Source organism: Schistocerca gregaria, chromosome 2 (genome assembly GCF_023897955.1).
Source record: "Schistocerca gregaria isolate iqSchGreg1 chromosome 2, iqSchGreg1.2, whole genome shotgun sequence".
Classification (NCBI taxonomy): Eukaryota; Metazoa; Arthropoda; class Insecta; order Orthoptera; family Acrididae; genus Schistocerca; species Schistocerca gregaria.
The window spans coordinates 17,591,227-17,609,619 of record NC_064921.1 but is presented as its reverse complement, the minus strand read 5'-3'; the positions used below and the strand labels follow the sequence as shown (position 1 = coordinate 17,609,619).

The window sequence follows — 18,393 nt, the reverse complement described above, 5'->3', positions numbered from 1 at the left end:
TCTAATTCCCTTGCCATGTTCCAGACCTCACGCCAGCTTGAGCTAAAACGCGTGCATTTCGGCCTCCTTTAGTAACACGGTTGGCTCCCCTTCCAATCACAACATTGGCGACGAGAGTAAAAGTGTTCTTATCTAAATTGCCCTGATTTACTTGTGTAATGGCTTCGCCTCAATCTCCAGATGCACTGTCCGAATTTTATCGCTTACAGAATCAGCAGACGCAGACCTTACTGGATGCCCCTGGACAGCTCGTCCAGGGTCAACGTGTGATGCAAAGCGATGCGGCAGCAGTCGCTTCACCACTAACGCAGCCACTACACGCTGTTGCACCAACTTTTCGACATTTTGATGCTGCACTGGAAAGCTGGACGGAGTGGTCACGCCAATTTGGTTCCCATCTCGCCGCCTACAGAATTCAAGGTAACGAGCGGCAGCCTTTTCTGCTTTCATCCGTCGGTGTGACCACGTACCGTGTGATAGTCAAATTATTTCCCAGACGCGACGTAGCAACTCTGTCCTACGAAGAAATTTTGTCTGCATTAGATGCATATTTCAAAGAATCAGTCAATGTAGTTGCGAAAAGGTATACCTTCTTTCGTACAAAACGTACGGCAGGTCAGACGCATCGGGAGTGGGTTGCAACCTTACTAGGGATTGTGGTTTTGAGTGTCAATGTGGAATCCCTTATTCAGATACTATGGAACGTGATGCAATTGCACAGAACGTTTCTGATGTTCGTATAAGGGAACAGATTTTGAAACTAGTAAATCTCCCCCTTCAACAAGTGATGGGCATATTGGATCGGCAGGACACACTTGATTTTGCTCAGGAATCATTTGAAACTTTGCCAGCAGTGTGTCAGGTTAACCGGCCCGCCGGGCGAGCTGCACGGAACAGTAAACAGCCCTCGCGCCCGGCCGCGCGATTGCCGCCAGGCTCTCAGCCACGTGTGCCGCGCCAGCAAGCAAATGCAGTGATCAAATCATGCCCGCGGTGTGCTGCTAAACATTCGCGTGAGAACTGCCCGTCACGCCAAGCTATTTGCTTTTATTGTAATAAAAAAGGACATGTTCAGAGTGTTTGCCAGAAAAAGTTCAGATCGGAAGCTCAAAACCGTTCCAGGCCCTTTGCTTCGCGCCGGAATCGGAATCGAACCAGAGATACTCTGGCTCGCGAAACTTCGCCCATGGAAATTCATGTAGTTCATTCCACTCCGCCCAGTGCCACTCTCTCTAACAGTGTCTGTGTTCGTCCCAAAAATAGTGTTCGTCGACATCGCCGGAACTCCCGTCAAGTCGCAAGTGATAATGTACCAGTGTCAGTTCAGGTTGCACGAGACAGGCGCTCTTGTCGTCAGCAGGACAATAAACTTTTTGTAGTCTTGGACATTAACGGCAAAGTGATACCATTCCAGCTCGATACCGGAGCTGCAGTTTCCCTGATCAATCAAGGCACTTACAAACTGCTTAGCACACCTCCGTTGCGTGCCGCAAATGTTCAGTTAACAAGCTATTCAGGGCAACGTATCCCTGTGTTAGGACAGTGCAGCCTTCTTGCAACATACAAAGGACAAACAAAACTTGTGTCATTTTACGTCCTTCGTTCTTCTTTTGCAGTGAACTTGTTTGGTTTCGATTTATTTCAGTTGTTTAACTTGTCTATAGCAAATAAGGTCCTATCAGTGAACCAGACTGTGCCTCCAGACGGTGTTTCTCGTCTATGTGAAGAATTTGCAGACAGTTTTGCACCGGGCCTCGGTTGCGCTAAGAACTATAAAGCACATTTGGAACTGAAAGTAAAGGCGCAACCGAAATTTTTCAGAGCGCGCTATGTTCCCAACGCATTGTGTGATGAGGTCGCAAAAACATTACACGATTTGGAATCATAAGGTGTAGTTGAACGTGTTCAGGCTTCTCTCTGGACAATGCCCTTATTAATTTTGCCAAAACCTTCCGGAAAGTTGAGACTTTGTGTGGACTTCAAGGCAACAGTGAACCCACAACCTATGTGATTGCAACTTTTCCTTTACCCCGCCCGGAAGATCTTTTTGACAAACTGTGCCCGGGTAAATATTTTTCGAAGTTGGACCTAGCAGATGCGTACTTGCAAATACCGGTGGACGAAGAATCCCAGCGCGTTTTGGTGGTTAGCACGCATCTTGGTTTGTATCGATTCAAACGACTGCCATTCGGGTGTGCATTCGCCCCTGCATTGTTTCAGCAATATCTACAAACTGTTTGTGCGTCGGTCCCTACTGCAGCAAATTATCTGGACGATATTGTGATCTCCGGAAAGACGGAAGAAGAACATTTGGTCAATCTCAGAACATTATTTCAGGTCTTGCGACAACATGGTCTTCGCTTGCGGAAGGGCACATGTGTGTTTTTTGCTCGGGACTTGCCATACTTGGGACATGTAATCAATGCTCAAGCCATACATCCCAGTCCCACGCACCTGCGTGCCATACAAGACTTACCTTCGCCGCAGAATTTGAACCAGCTATAGAGTGTGGTGGGAAAAATAAATTACTATAACAAATATGTTCGACATGCCTCTTCCATTTCAGCTCCGCTTCATCTCTTACGCCGTAAGGGTGTTCCGTTCGTCTGGACGACGGAATGCGAACGCACCTTTCGCCAGTTGAAATCGGCGTTGCTTTCCAATACTTGCCTTACGCCATTCGATCCCTAGAAACCCCTTTTCTCGATGGTGGACGCATCTGATTTCGGGATCGGTGCTGTGCTTGTGCACAAAGATGAATCGCACGATCGCCCTATTGCCTTTGCGTCCAAATTGCTATCGGCATCGCAAAGAAATTATTCACAGCATTGGCTCTCGTATTTGGTGTTACAAAGTTTCATGATTTCTTGTATGGTCGTCACTTTAACGTAATCACAGACCACAAACCTTTGACATCGCTTTTTCATCCGACCAAGCCTGTACCTCCATGTACAGCGCAGAAATTCATTCGCTGGTCTATTTTCCTCTCGCAGTACCGCTACGATATCTCGTATCGGTCCACTGCTAAGACGGAAACGCCGATGCGTTGTCCCGCTTGCCTGTTGCTGAGGATAGGGCATTCGATTCCTCCGAACTTGCTTGCATGTTCATTGATGCGGAAACCGATGACGTGGTCGAATCGTTTCCGATTGATTTTCGTCGTGTAGCTACAGCCACAGCTACCGACACTGTCCTTGCTCCGGTTCTGCGTTTTGTTGCTACGGAATGGCCCTTGTCAAAGTCACGGATCGGAGACCCGTTGGTTCGTCGATTTTTTTCTCACAAGGAGAGACTTTTTGTACGACGTGGTGTTATGCTGTTACGTTCTGATAATGATCAGTCAAGGGTCGTGCTACCACGTTCATTACAGTCCTCTGTCTTACAGCTTCTCCACCAAGGACATTGGGGTATAGTGAGAACGAAACAACTTGCTCGTCAGCACTGCACTTGGTTCGGAATCGATGCCGCGATTCCGAATATGTGCTCTTCTTGCATGGTGTGTGCCGAACAACAATCAGCACCACCACGGAAATTCTTTGCATGGCCAAAAGCCACTTCCCCTTGGCAACGCTTACGCATCGATTTTGCTGGTCCCTTCTGGAATGCTCGATGGTTCGTTGTGATAGATTCATTCAGTAATTTTCCTTTTGTTGTCCGGATGTCTTCCACCATCCAAGCGGTATACGCTATCTTTTGTATTGAAGGTCTTCCACAGACTATTGTTTCCGACAATAGCCCACAATTCATGTCCGCAGAATTTCAGTCATTCTGCAAGGCCAATGGTATTCAACATCTGACGTCCGCGCCGTTTTTGCCACAGTCAAACGGTGCCGTTGAACGATTGGTCAGGACTTTCGAGTCACAGATGTTGAAGTTGAAAGTGTCGCATTCTTCGGGAGGACGCGTTATTGCTCTTTTTTGTCCTCGTATCGCTCTCAGCCCCGAGATGGTCGCTCGCCGGCTGAGTTGCTCCACGGTCGCCCTCATCGAACCTTGATGTCTTTGCTACATCCACCGCATCAGGTTCCTGTGCAGCGGCAGACACCTGCTTTTGCTCCAGGCGACGTTGTCTACTATCGCCACGACGTTGGCTCGAAGGGTGCAAACTTCGCTGCCTCGGACGCGCTATGTATCTGGTTTTGGGGGCCTCTGGTGAGGTGTGTCGGCATCTCAATCGGCTGCGCCTCTGTCGTCGCACGGGATCTGCCGCTCGCCGTCTGCTTTCAGCGATGGTGCCGTCCGGTCAGCGCCCCGGGGACCCATCTACAGGCTCGCCTCAGCCCCAGGTGTTACCGACGCTGCCTTCCATTTTGCCCCATGGCGACGCACCGCCGCCACCGCCGCCTGTTCTCCGCAGTGGACGCGTCGCTGCAACCACCGGGCGCCTCCCTGGGTCACGCGCCGCCGATCGCTTCCCGGGACCAATTGTCCTCCGACATGGAACTCTTGCCCGCCCGTCGGATGCCACGGCCCGATGGAGGTCGACCCTTCGGCCCCTCCTGTCTCTCTACGGGCGCATACACCGCATGTTGGCGTGCACCCTGGAGCAGGTTTTCAGGCGTTTCCTAGCTCCCCGCGGTCCGAATGCGGGTGGCACAGCCTCGCCTGTTGTTAGGCTCCCCACCTCGTCGCATACGTCAACATGGGGTCCTCCCCACGGCGGGCGGAAGCCTTATGCCACAACCGTACGCCGATTTGCGGGGGAGGAATGTGGTGTCACCGCCAGACACCACACTTGCTAGGTGGTAGCCTTTAAATCGGCCGCGGTCCGGTAGTATACGTCGGACCCGCTTGTCGCCACTATCAGTGATTGCAGACCGAGCGCCGCCCCACGGCATGTCTAGAGAGACTTCCTAGCACTCGCCCCAGTTGTACAGCCGACTGTTAGCGATGGTTCACTGACTTCTACGCTCTCATTTGCCGAGACGATAGTTAGCATAGCCTTCAGCTACGTTATTTGCTACGACCTAGCAAGGCGCCAGTATCCGTACTATTGATATTGTGAATCATGTACCATAAAGAGCGACGTTCTCCATGAATGGATTAAAGTTAAGTATTCCACCAGCTACGTCCGTTTTTCTCCATTCTAATTCCCATGCCACGTTCCAGACCTCACGCCTATGTGAGCTAAAACGCGTGCATTTCGGCCTCCTTTACTAACACGGTTGACTCTCCTGCCAACCACAACACAATGACTCCATCAAGCCTACCGTTACTTATAAAAGACTGAGGAAGGAACACGCATTGTAATACCAAGACTTTATAAAAGCGTCATGAAAAGAAGGATACTACTACTACTACTACTACTAGAACTACTACAATTCTTACTGCTTCTGCTGTTATTACTAGCTACAATTACTGAATTAATGAAAAATGACATGAAATAAATTATATTCTATTATTTGTATACATGTATGTATGTAAATCAGTAAGGCCGGCCGCGGTGGTCTCGCGGTTCTAGGCGCGCAGTCCGGAACCGTGCGACTGCTACGGTCGCAGGTTCGAATCCTGCCTCGGGCATGAATGTGTGTGATGTCCTTAGGTTAGTTAGGTTTAAGTAGTTCTAAGTTCTAGGGGACTAATGACCACAGCAGTTGAGTCCCATAGTGCTCAGAGCCATTTGAACCAATTTTTTTTGTAAATCAGTAATCAGATTTTACAAGAAAGCTTGTTTTTTTATTTGTTTCCTATGTTCCCGTTGGAAAAAGAGCAAGCCGTGTTTACAAATTACTTGAAACAAAGTTATGAAACTCGAATCTCGATGTGTGGCGAAATTTATTAAAATTTACAATTTTGCTGAAACACGGATATGAAGGGGTAATTTGCTACCATTTCGCTGTAATATAGTCGTGTATGGAGGGATAGTGTCGTGTAATATATACCGATTGACAGCATTAGGTAGCATTATCAGCGGAAGATGACAAACATTTTGTACTGCAATAAAAGGTTAATGCCTTAGCATAAAGTGACTGTAATGTTTGGCTGTCTGAAGTATAGCTGAAATTGTGTAGCTGAAAGCATAGAAATCCTCATTTCAATCCTATATGAAAGCGTGTCACTACTTTTCGGGATGCTATTTCACTGAAGTGTCCTGTAGTATACACTGTGTGGCTGTGTATTTACATTGCTACAAAAATGAAACTATTCCCATCAACAAATGCACTTTAAGGTGTAAAGGAACTATCAGTGGAGGCCACACACATTTTGTAATGTTGCGGAACAAACCTATGTGTGTTTTTTCTCTTCACAACCAGCACCAGAGCAGTAAATTCACAAACAAGGTAGTATATTCGATTTTTGTTGAATTTCTTTCATCGCTTCACACTTAGGATCTTTATCTTCTGCCGTCCCGAAGTGATATTCTTTACAAAATACTATACACTACATTATCAAATGGTTCAAATGGCTCTGAGCACTAATGGGACTTAACTTCTGAGGTCATCAGTCCCCTAGAACTTTGAACTACTTAAGCCTAACTAACCTAAGGACATCACACACATCCATGCCCGAGGCAGGATTCGAACCTGCGACCGTAGCGGTCGCGCTGTTCCAGACTGTAGCGCCTAGAACCGCTCGGCCACTCCAGACGGCAACACTACATTATCTCTCTGAACAGGAACGTAATGAGATGAGTACATACTTATTAGAAAGAAATGTACCTGCAGTAGAAGAATGTGTCATAAGTAATAATGGCAGAATATTTGAGTGTTTTATTCGTTTTGGTTAACATGTGCTGCTATGTTGGTTTGACATTGGCATGGGTATCACATCGACCAAAGAATAAAGCTATGCGTAGAATTTCTAATGCTATGACCTTATTTATACATGTATTTGAACAGAGCTAAAAATGGTAAGAACTAAAATAGTATCGAAATAAAAACTAAACTCAAATAAAAGGCATGAAAAATATTATAAAATAACAAAAAATATCATCAACCTAACAGACATTGGATGCTTTTGTTCTATTACATGATACACAAGAAGATATAGGCAACATGCAAGCAAAACTAAACAGAACACGTGATAAAATCAAATTCACTAGCGAAATTGAAATAAATAGCTCTATTAACTTCTTAGATACTACAATAAAGAAAGAAGAGTCAGTTGACAAATTAGGAATTTTTCGAGATCAAAGAACTGCAGACAAATTAATCAATAACAAATCTTATCATCCAAATATTCATAAGAAGATATATTTTCACTTACTAATATAAAGGTTAATAAAATATCAACTTGCTGTAGATGAAATAGGAATAATAGAAAATTTAGCCACAGTAAATAATCTAAAAACTACAAATATATATGGGATTATTTTTAATAAAACATCCAAAACGAAGCTATATGAATACTGTAGTAATGAGATCCATATTGAAAACCATACTAATGATAATAGCATAAGACACACCACTAAGAGAACAGACACATTTAATAAATCACTTAAAGTCTAAGAATAAAAATACAAGTGCCTTTGCACTACCTATCCTTAACAAAAAACATACATCCAAAAACATGAACAAAAATCTCCAGATTCTGCACTCTGCGAAGGAAGGGAAATAAATGAATCTCTCAAAAGAAATCGAAATTTTCAGTCAGAATCAGCCAGAGACTCCTATTAATAGGCAAACAGTTCCACAGAATAGATATTTTCTCAGTAGATTTGGCAACATTGTGCTAATGCCCAAGAGAAAATAATCCATGGAATAAACACAATTATCTTATTTCTTATTATTTTTTAACTCTCCCTAAATAGACACAAAAATTTACAGTCATAGTATCTTAGTTTTTTCCCAAGCTCAGCTTTATTTTTAGGTCAATGTAATGCCTTCGTAATTATCAAGCTGTCAAACCATCAAGCATATGTCAATCAAAAGTGAACACAGAGATTGAAAGGCGTTGCCGTTTCAGCACATACAGAATATAATATAAATACATAAAACTGCAACCAGTCACTTTTTTAATAGTTATTTAATATTCCATGAACCTTTTCAGGTTCATCGTCAGATGGATTTCTGGAAGCATGCTGGATGCTGGCAAAGTTTCTGAACGACAGTGTAAATGCATACAGATAGTGTAAAAGCGTGTGAAGTGATGTACCAGCTGGCCATTACAATTGAAGCAGAAAAAGCTGCTCGTACTGCCAAAAGCCAGCACCCAGCATTATAATAAAAATAGTGATGTTACTTCCAGAAAATCATCTGAAGATGAACTTGAAAAGGTTTGCAAACTGGTTCATGGAATAATAAATAACTATTCAAATAAGTGACTGGTTGCAGTTATATATATATTTACATTCAGATAACAATCATGGGTCCTAAAGTATCCGTAACTGATAAAGTCAATGTCTTTGTACTGCAAAGAGTATCTTTCGGTTAAGTTTACCTTCATATCATTACATTTCTATACATGGAGATAGTGTTGTGTTATCCAGGAAATCACATGTGAATAGCTCAACAGGCAGTACAAATTGTGAACTAAAACATAGTTTTAATTTGCCAGAAATTTTGGATGAGTGCACTCTTCTTTGCAAAGTAAAAAAAATTCATTTTGGAAACAATTGCCTAGGCTCAAGGGCACCCATACGACAGTATAGGACTAGACTAGACGTGAGAGTATGGAGTATTTTTAATATTTTGGAAGATGAATGGCGATTTCAAGTAGCCATAAGAAAGTTCCAGTTCCGATTCTGTCAAAAACCTGCATAATACCCACCTTTAAATCATTTTCTTGACTGAAAAACATCTGACACTATATATTGTCCTTTCACAGATAGTTGGCGGAGTGGGGAGGGTGTGCGCGACCACCATTCTGCCCCCAAGGATGGGCGCCCTTGCGGCCAAGCTCTGGCCAAGCCATGTCCCCGCAATATACTTTTTTACTGGAGTGCTAGTCCTGCAATGTATGCTGAAGATCATCTGTGGAGTTCGTAATGTGGGAGATCAGATACTGGTGGGAATACAGCTGTGTGGTCCGGTCATAGCTGGGCGTCCCATGTTCGTGTTCCGATCTGACAGCTTTAATCTGTCAGGAGATTTGAAAAATGTTACCACGATTGGAATTAAACACAAAAAATTATTATTTTCTTCCGATATCCAGGAAGCTGATTGAATGTAATGTCTTCAGTTTGGAGGTGGGTAAGTAGGTCGACCCTGTTTTTACACCTCATCTGAGGAAGATGAGTGTGTCTGTCCTCGCAGGATGTGGCCGCTTCAAGCTTCTTGAGCCCTCGACGTTACACTCAGTTGTTCGTTCGCTTCATCCTTTACTGCGCCACGTCTGCCTCTTCACCTACTTCCACCAGTTGTATCGCGCGTTTTACGACTAATGAATCACCAGTTGTGTGAGACGAGCCCTTTCTCGAGAGAAGATAACAAATTTACTTCGGTAAAGCAGTCTACTTATAGCTGCAGTTATCATGTAGCAATTATGTGAAACAAAACGAAATCTTAAACGCAGCTGTTCTGACAGACCATAATGCGTTTTTAATCATCTGTGTGTAACTGAGGACTTAAAAAATTCTCGAATACAGAGCAATATAATAATTTATAGAAAGTGAAGTCTTAGGTTCATAGCTTCGAACTTTGTATAAGTATATATATATCCTAAGGCCACTAAAAAACAAGAAACAAAGAAATTTTTTTGAAGATAGTGGCTTGGATGACCACTGTGTCTGGATGATGTACTGGTAAGCCCATTTATCTAGTAAGCAGGAAGCCCCGGTTCAAATCCCGGTCAAGCACAAATTTTCATCTCTCCCCATTCATTTAAATCAATACCCACTACCAGCTAATGTCTTTAATTTCTTCTTGACTTGATTAAGACTTTCTCTTTTATAAGAGAACTTTCGGAAAATTTGCAAAAAAATATCGAAGAACTTTCTGTTTTTGGAGCTCTGGTTGTAGCTATACCTCAAAAGTGGACTAGCTAAAACTTACTTACTCCTCGAAACTTTTCGTGTCAATTAGACTAGTTTCCGCCATGTCATAGATGTACTTCAGATCTCCAGATTCGAATATTATTAATCTGCCATCTTTCGTCCCACAGACGAGACGGTCGAACGTGACCCAAGAGGCGCACGTGAATGGGACATATTCGGTCATAACGTATCCGTACTGCGTCCATGAGTTGTCCAGCACGCTAAGTAGACGAAACAGCCCGGGACCGACAACGCAAATCACTGTGTTGTCGCTGGGGTTGGGCGCAGCCTGGAACAGGTATTTACTTTGTTACTGATTGTTTCCAAATTATTTCGGGTGATTATGTGTAAGAATAACCAACTACGAGGGGACTTCAAAAAGTATGTTACACATGTCGTCACGAGCTAAGACTATTGCACAACAAAAGTGGTGGATTGTCATAGAGAGACTGTGTTATGGGCGTCCTGCAGACATAGTTCAGCTTCGACACCGATAACAAGTGCATGAAAATGTGCGAGTGAAATGGAGGACACGCACTCCAAAACTGACAGTGCAATTTTTGTGGGCAGAATACCTAAATTTCTCACATATTTGTTGTGGTATAGTCGCGGTATATGGACCAAATGTAGTGTCGCGTGCAGTCCTGGCGAAATGGCGCAAATAATTTAACAAAGGCCGTACGGATGTGGATGATCTAGATCAGGTTGTAAGGCCATCAACAGCGACCACAGACGACAATGCACACCCAGTCGAGGAACTGATGGCAGATTTTCCAGTGATGAGGACGTTCACACAGCACTTGTTGGACAGCTTAGTCACGAAGGAGCGGATTTCTGTCGTCGGGGAACTGGATGGTTGCTAGAACGTTCCGATCGTCGTTTATGGAGACTTTGACTACGTTTACAAATGCTGTCACGTGCCTCTGTAACTTGGAAGCGTAGTGCTGTGTTCCATAAAAATTACTTGATCTACCACAAGAATGAGTAATTTACTTTTTGTAGTCCCCTGGTAATACAAGCACTAAGTCAACTCTGGTATTTCGAAAACACTTCACTTCCATTTCGTACTACGCTACCCCCTCCAGGTCAACAAAAAGTCTCTCGCTAAGGAATATCTTTGGTGTCCAAATTAGCCTCAAATTTACCAGGGATCGATGTACGTTACTCAAAAACGATATTTCAAAGCTAAAAAGTACGCTTTACCAGATGTAACGCAAAAGCACCAATTTAAAGCATTTCGAGGACCACATCACGCCCAGAAGTATCTGAGCTGCGTCTGGCCTGAGTTTGATGCAGCCCACCAGGATCGGGTTAAAAACATTTTTCCCCATAAACGACATATCATTTGCCCCCCCCCCCCCCACTCCCTCTCCCGCTGCCCTCCCTACCCGCTCAGACTTAGACGCTTCTCCTTGGGCTCTTGGCCAGACGTTTAAAAACAAATTTAAATTTAATGATCCTGGAAATGAATTTTTTTCTTTTAAAATATGTACTTCACAAACATTCCTTCGTAATAGAAGTACATTTCTGAATCTTATTCAGGGGTTAAATAACAGTAGTTCAATTTAAGTGAAAGCATAAAGAACTAGACCACTTGTATTTTTCTAGCTACAATAAGAATATGCAACCTATTAAACTGAGTGGAAGGAATGAACATAAAAAATTTCCGTTATTTGTTTAGTTTACTAATGGAACATATTGATTCTATAATTTACAAATTATTTCATTTACCACTGGAAAATACAAGAAAAAATCTGATTTTATATTGACATGTCAAGCAAAGACATTCTTCAAGTAAATAAGCGTAGTGCTATATGAGAAAAAACTCAGTACCAGAAAGTTTGCCATGAAAGTATTTTTAATCGGTGAACATGGTCAAATTTATTACGTACACAGGAGAAAAGGAAAACAAATTTCTGTGTGATACAATAGAAAAATATTTCATTAATAGAGTCATGTATAATTCGTACAATTGTTCAGTGTATGTACTGGCCAGTTTTCCCTTGGGTGAAAACTCTGAAATTATTCTAGTCTTTAAGTTACTAGTTAATGATTCATCTGACTTTATGATACTGCTTTCAAAGGGGAAAAGCTGACAGTCCACACAATTGTTCCTGAGAAAGTGTTGCCCCAAGGTAGGTATTTAGCAACTTGAGTTTTGAAAATTTTCGTTGACCATTAGTTATAGATAAATGGTAATATCAGGAGAATTCATGAGCTTCCCAAAATATTGCCAAAAATTGAATAAATTTGCTGTTCTAATGTAAAATAGTGAACTTAATGCTGAACTTTCTGGAGGAATAATGGGTGCTAAGATTAAAATTTCGTCGTTTAGTCCCTTCGTAGTGATGTCACATTTGTCAACATCACTTATTGCAGTATCAAGAACTGAGCATGTGGGTCTTAATTTTTTACCTTCCCACGTCTGCAGATTATGAATATTGCATAAAAATCTGAACCCCTTACTACGACTGTCCATTAGATCAAATCTATATTTTAGTGAACAGATAGCTCTATCTCCAAAAAGATAGAAAAAATTTACCTTAGGAAACGTTCACATTCATTAATGGGTACCTCGTTAGACTCATAAGTAAACTGCTTCCCCATTCTCCTTAGATGAATTTTCTTTTCTTCTTCAAAGTCTGTATGATAGCCAAGTATCTCAGCGAGTACTTTTCCATGAATTACCATGCGATTAAACCCTCTGCTGGTCATATCATCTCCAAACAAACTGTCAACAGTTTCAACTACATCCATAGCGCTCGGTAAGATTGCAGTATCTCTTTGGGAAGCTTTGCTGACCTGGTTGATCCAGAAGATAATTCCACACCAGGCCGCTGCATAACAAAGACATGTGGGTTCTTGTAGCTTTTTTGCAAATCCAGTTACACTGTTTTTCCCAGTAGCAGACTTTAGAATTTTCGTTAGCTTCATGAACATCGTCGTACATTTGTTCAGTGTAGTATTTAAGATGTTCCAAGGCATCTACAGTAGTGGAATGTAGTATAAAGGTGGGGCATCTACGATAGTAATAGTGCGATGTCTGAAGCGTAGGTGTAAGTAATGTATTATGAAAGTAGTATTTACGTATAAGGCCCCAGTTAAGGTGGCGTGCTGCTACACGATCAGAGCAGTGGGGCGTGGTGAGAAGAGCAGCGCTGGCGAAACAAACCATTGTTGTTCAGTGTATGTGATTAAAGAGGAGTTTGTTTCTGTGTGTAGTGACCAGAGTATTTGAGTGAGTCTGGCTGTATTCGGCCAATGCCGGCAGCATTTGGCTGTTTGTGCGCATAACTGAGTCACTGCTGTTGCTAGCGCTTGCGTTTCTTTTTTTGTAGTGTTGAGAAAGTGGCTTCAGCGGGAGCCTTAACAACAGCTGTTTTTACTCGTCATCCGTTATGAAACGAGCGAAACAACTAGAGGTGGCAGCAGTATTACAGACTACAAGTACAGAATACATTGCCTTAATGTATTATTTCTTTCGTCGTCTTGAAACGATACGAGATAATAAAGTTGAAGTAGCATGGCTGACAGACACATGAAAATAGTGTTTTATTATGTGAAAAAATGTTTTCAAAATCACCTCGTTTTAACAGCTTCATTTGAAACTGTGTTAATGTTTAATGTTTGTTTCGCCCTGTCACGTAAGTGCCTTGTATAGAACGCATGATTTCTACTGTGTGTTGCTGATCAACACTGAGGGATCCCAATAGGTCAATCACAGTGTTGCGGAGAACACGTACATTTTCAGTATCTTCAGCAAATTCTCGTGAGGTTTGTATTGGCTGCCAAGATATGATCCACTTAGTTGTCATTATTCCTAAAGCACATTCAGTTGATCGTAATGGTCAGGAAAAGCGTTTGTCGGAATATTCTTTCCCTGGGTCTGAAACTTATCGGCTGTAAGAGTTGATAAAGTACCTTAACGAGGGATATGCGTTATCTCCAATTAATACAACAGGCAACAGATCGGACGCCTTTGTTTGTGGAAAGTCTGATGGTATGTTAAGCTCTTCTACTTGAATTAAGCGAAATACACTGGAAGAATCAAATCTACCATCGTCCCTTCGCTTTCCATATTACCCAACACCGATTATAGTGAATTTACTGTGAGGATTTGCAACTGCTTGTAGCATGATTGAAAAATGAAAATTTTTTATAGTTGTAAATATTGTACCAGAATTTTCTGAGCATTTCAGAAGAATATGTCTTCTGTTAACATCGCCGATTAGATTTGGAAAGTTCTGTCTATTGTAAATCATTTACGGTATTTAGAAAATCATCTTCAGAAGGCAGTCATGTGTTGTGACTGAGGACAGTTCCACAACATTTTGGCATTTGACTCCATTATCCTTACAATGATTATGAATCCTGTTGTGAAAGTCAGAGCTATGCCTCGAAAACCAATTCTGTTTTCTATGAACCTGTAACCATTCTCGTTTCACTAGTTGTTGATAACCCTTAAAACGTACATTAATCCACTGAGTAAAATCTGTAGCCACTTGCATATCGCACTGGATAAGAAGTTATACACGGTAACCATATGGCAACCTGCTCTCCTCTTTGGGTACTATCATTTGCCAAAATCTTGTTTCCATATTTAAAACTGTTTATGAGATACGAAGCTATTATGAGTATTTCATTCTCGCTTTATCGTCTGGACGCCCGAAAGGAACGGACTCGGTATATTCCATCCATTTTTTGGAGAATGGAGTGAGCAATTGATCCCATTCCAAGTTTAAAGAACAGTTCAATATGTTAACTAAATTTGGTAGTACATATGACCTAACGTGCACCAAACGCAAATTCATAGCGACCCCTATTTTTCATAGCAAAATATTCGATTATCTTGTAGTAGATTGATTAAATTTGAAATATCACAGTATCTATGACTATTAACAAAATGATAAGCAGTTCATCTGGAAGCTGACGAATAAAACTGTGAGATTCGCGTTATTTCTTGAAGAAAGATTGCAGATCGGCCCGTATGTGCGTTCGCCATTCACGCAGTCAAGCGAGCCTGCCTTGGCCCCACCACACGCGGGCGCGACGCAGCGCTGGAGCAGCGCCCCTACACACAGCTCCGCTCTGCTGTGTTGGCCTCTCCATTACAGAACCGAACTAACAAGGGAACCTCCCCATAGCACCCCCTCAGATTTAGTTATAAGTTGGCACAGTGGATAGGCCTTGAAAAACTGAACACAGATCAATCGAGAAAACAGGAAGAAGTTGTGTGGAGCTATGAAAAAAATAAGCAAAATATACAGACTGAGTAGTCCATGCGCAAGATATGCAACGTCAAGGCCAATTTGCTCAGGAGCGCCTGGGTCCTATGGTTATGGCGAGCAGCTGCGGAACGAGAGGTCCTTGGTTCAAGTCTTCCCTCGAGTGAAACATTTAGTTTTTTATTTTTAGTTAATGTGACAAACAAGCTCTTGTGTTTTCATCACTTTTTTGGGAGTGATTATCATATCCACTAGAAAACCTAAATCGGACAAAGTAGAAGAATCTTTTTACCCATTCGCCAAGTATACAAGTTACGTGGGTCGACAATATATTCCTGTCATGTGACGCACATGCCGTCAACAGTGTCGTATAGAATATATCAGACGTGTTTTCCTGTGGAAGAATCGGTTGACCTATGACCTTGGATCAAATGCTTTCGGTTCCCATTGGAGAGGCACGTCCTTTCGTCTAGTAATCGCACGGTTTTTCGGTGCGGTCGCAAAACACAGACACTAAACTTATTACAGTGAACAGAGACGTCAATGAACGAACGGACAGATCATAACTTTGCGAAAATAAACTTTTCACTCGAGGGAAGATTTGAACCAAGGACCTATTGTTGTGCAGCTGCTCACGGTAACCACGAGACCACGACGCTCCTAAGCTTACACTCCCCTTGATGTTGCCTATCTTGCCCATGTACTACTCAGTTTGTATATTTTGCTTATTTTTTCATAGTTCCACACAACTTCTTCCTGTTTTCTCGATTGATCTGTGTTCAGTTTTTCAAGGCCTATCCATTGTGCCAACTTATAACTAAATCTGATGGGGGTGCGATGGGGAGTTTCCTTTGTAAGACAAAATATCATGACGGAATTCCATCGTCTCTTTCAGAACACGAGTAACAAAGTAAGGTGTTAGCATTTAAAATGGAAATTGGTATAAAGACACTCATTGGCCTATCATTGCACTATCAGTACTTTGTCCAACATCTGTTTCGACTTATTACCTCAAAAATTATCTTTGACTTTCATTTTGTTAGGTTTTGCGGTTCTTGCAGTGAAATTATCGCCCACTATTCTCGTATCGGCCTTTTCAGCTCATATACGGCCTCAAAATGCATTCCGCTGCGATAAGCACGCTTTCCAAATATTAACCAAGGAGTTAGTTTCAAATTCGGGTACGTGCAGGCCAGGCAAACATCAACACCTTTATCTTCAAACCAGTTTTTGGTCGTAGCAGAGACATGCACAGATGTATTATTTTGTTGAAAAATTAGACATTCGTCCTCTACGTTCTCAAACATTCTAATCACTTCTCTCTCTAGCATCTCAACTTACATGTGAGAGTTCTTTCTAGTGTTCAGTCAAGCAATGTGTGATTTATCTTTAACGCAGAAGGGTGTCCAAATCATAACACTTCCATCACCAAAATTTCTGTTCATTCTTACCTGCTGTTCTGTTCTCAAATCATGCTTGTAATATTGAAATCCATCAAGATAATCTAAATTAAATTTTTTCTCACCACTGAAGATCACTTTTTCCCATTCTCAAGTCCATGACATATGCTTTTCAAAGTAGCCTGCTTATGTCTGAATTTTATAACAGGTTTCTACAGCCACTTCTTGAGTGCAAAATGTTGTAACAATATGTACCGTACATGTCTGGCAGTCACTGGCAACTGTAAATCGGCAACAAATAGAGAAGAATAGCGATTTGTGGCCCTTCCTGTGGCCGACAGTAACCGTTTCTGTGCCTCAGAGAATTTTCTATTTTCTCCATATTTTCTTTTCTGTCCATATCATACGCCCAATCTCACGAAATTATCACTCTCTGTACTTCAATGGTTCAACTTCTTGGCTATTTGACGATCAGAGAGCCTCATTTCCCGTATACACCGAGTTTGCTTTTTCATCATGTGATACCTGTTTTCCGCGTGGCGTTGGCAGAGCAGTGGTTTATGTATACAACACTCGCTGTCACTCATGGCGTCTGTTTCCTATATGCAGTAACGGCATGTACGCGCTCACTAACACTGCACACAGCCGACTGACATTATACAGAATTCCACCCTCTGTCACCTCAATCAGTGATACGTGCTACTGACATCAAATGCGATCCATTTGACCGCATTTTTCGGTATACTAGATCTCTTACTAAGGCATATACGCTCTGCACAAGTATTGTCAGCGGACACAAGGAGAATTGGCTGCTGTCCGTAAACAGCTGGAAGCAGCGTTGGCTACCGCCGACAGGTTTCTGGCTAATGCTCAAAGTTGTGGTGAGTTATGAGCGCTGGGGACCAGACCTTCAACACGTTTGGTGCCACTGGAATCCCCTGGTGACCTGGATGTCACTGCAACTTCCGATACGCAACATCTGACCGGTCCGTCCTCACTCCAGAGTGGGTGGCAGACAAAGGTGGCTCACGTGCCACCGGGCGGAAGGCGAAAGAGGGAGCAGGCCGTGCGGCTGGCTCCCTACGAGGTGCTGCCCAGTGTTGATGCCTCTCCTATTGGCCCAGCCACCGATTTTCCTGTCCAGTCCGGACAAGAGCAGAGAGTGGGTATACGTATCACTGGGAGCTCCAATGTTAGACGGGTGTTAGAGCCCCTCAGGGAAATAGCAAGCACGGCGGGAAATGGCAGTGTGAACTCGGTATGTTTGCTGCCAGCTGCTACCGAGCGCACTGGTTGCAACCGGCTGCATGTAGTGGCACATGTCGGCACGAGTGACGCCTGGTGCTTGGGTTCTGAGGGCATCCTCGGCTCCTTTCGGCGGATCACTGATTTGGTGAAGGCAACTAGTATCGCACGCTGGGTGCAGGTTAAGCTGTCTATTTCTAACATCGTACCCATGGTTGATCGCGGTCCTCTGGTTTGAAGCAGAGTAGAGCGTCTGAATCAGAGACTCAGACGACTCTGCGACGGTATCGGATGGGAATTTCTCGACCTCCGCTATCGGTTGCAGATCTGTATGGTTTCATTTAACAGGTCAGGTGTGCACTACACGACAGGAAGCGGCTACTAGGGTAGCGGAGTACACGCGGCGTGCAATCCTCCCTTGTGAGCAAAGACTATTTGCCTAATAAATTAGCCACAATACCGCAGATCGGAGATAGAAAAGGTTAATATGATTTTAGCAAACTGCAGGAGCACCCAAGGAAAGGTTCAAGAATTAGTATCGCTTACTATAGGTTATCAGTATTACGGACAGAAAACTGGTTGAACTTGGACGTTAATGACAACGAAATCC

General features: G+C 42.9%; 1 protein-coding gene across 1 annotated transcript in view; it reads right to left on the bottom strand.

The window, feature by feature from the left end:
• Window positions 1–18,393, bottom strand: part of LOC126333207 (cilia- and flagella-associated protein 57-like) — a 141,893-nt gene that overhangs the window by 83,167 nt on the left and 40,333 nt on the right. Inside the window, exon 4 of the mRNA XM_049996721.1 lies at window positions 9,937–10,202. Within this exon, the coding sequence (XP_049852678.1) occupies window positions 9,937–10,202 (266 nt within the window). The remainder of the gene's footprint in view (window positions 1–9,936; window positions 10,203–18,393) is intronic.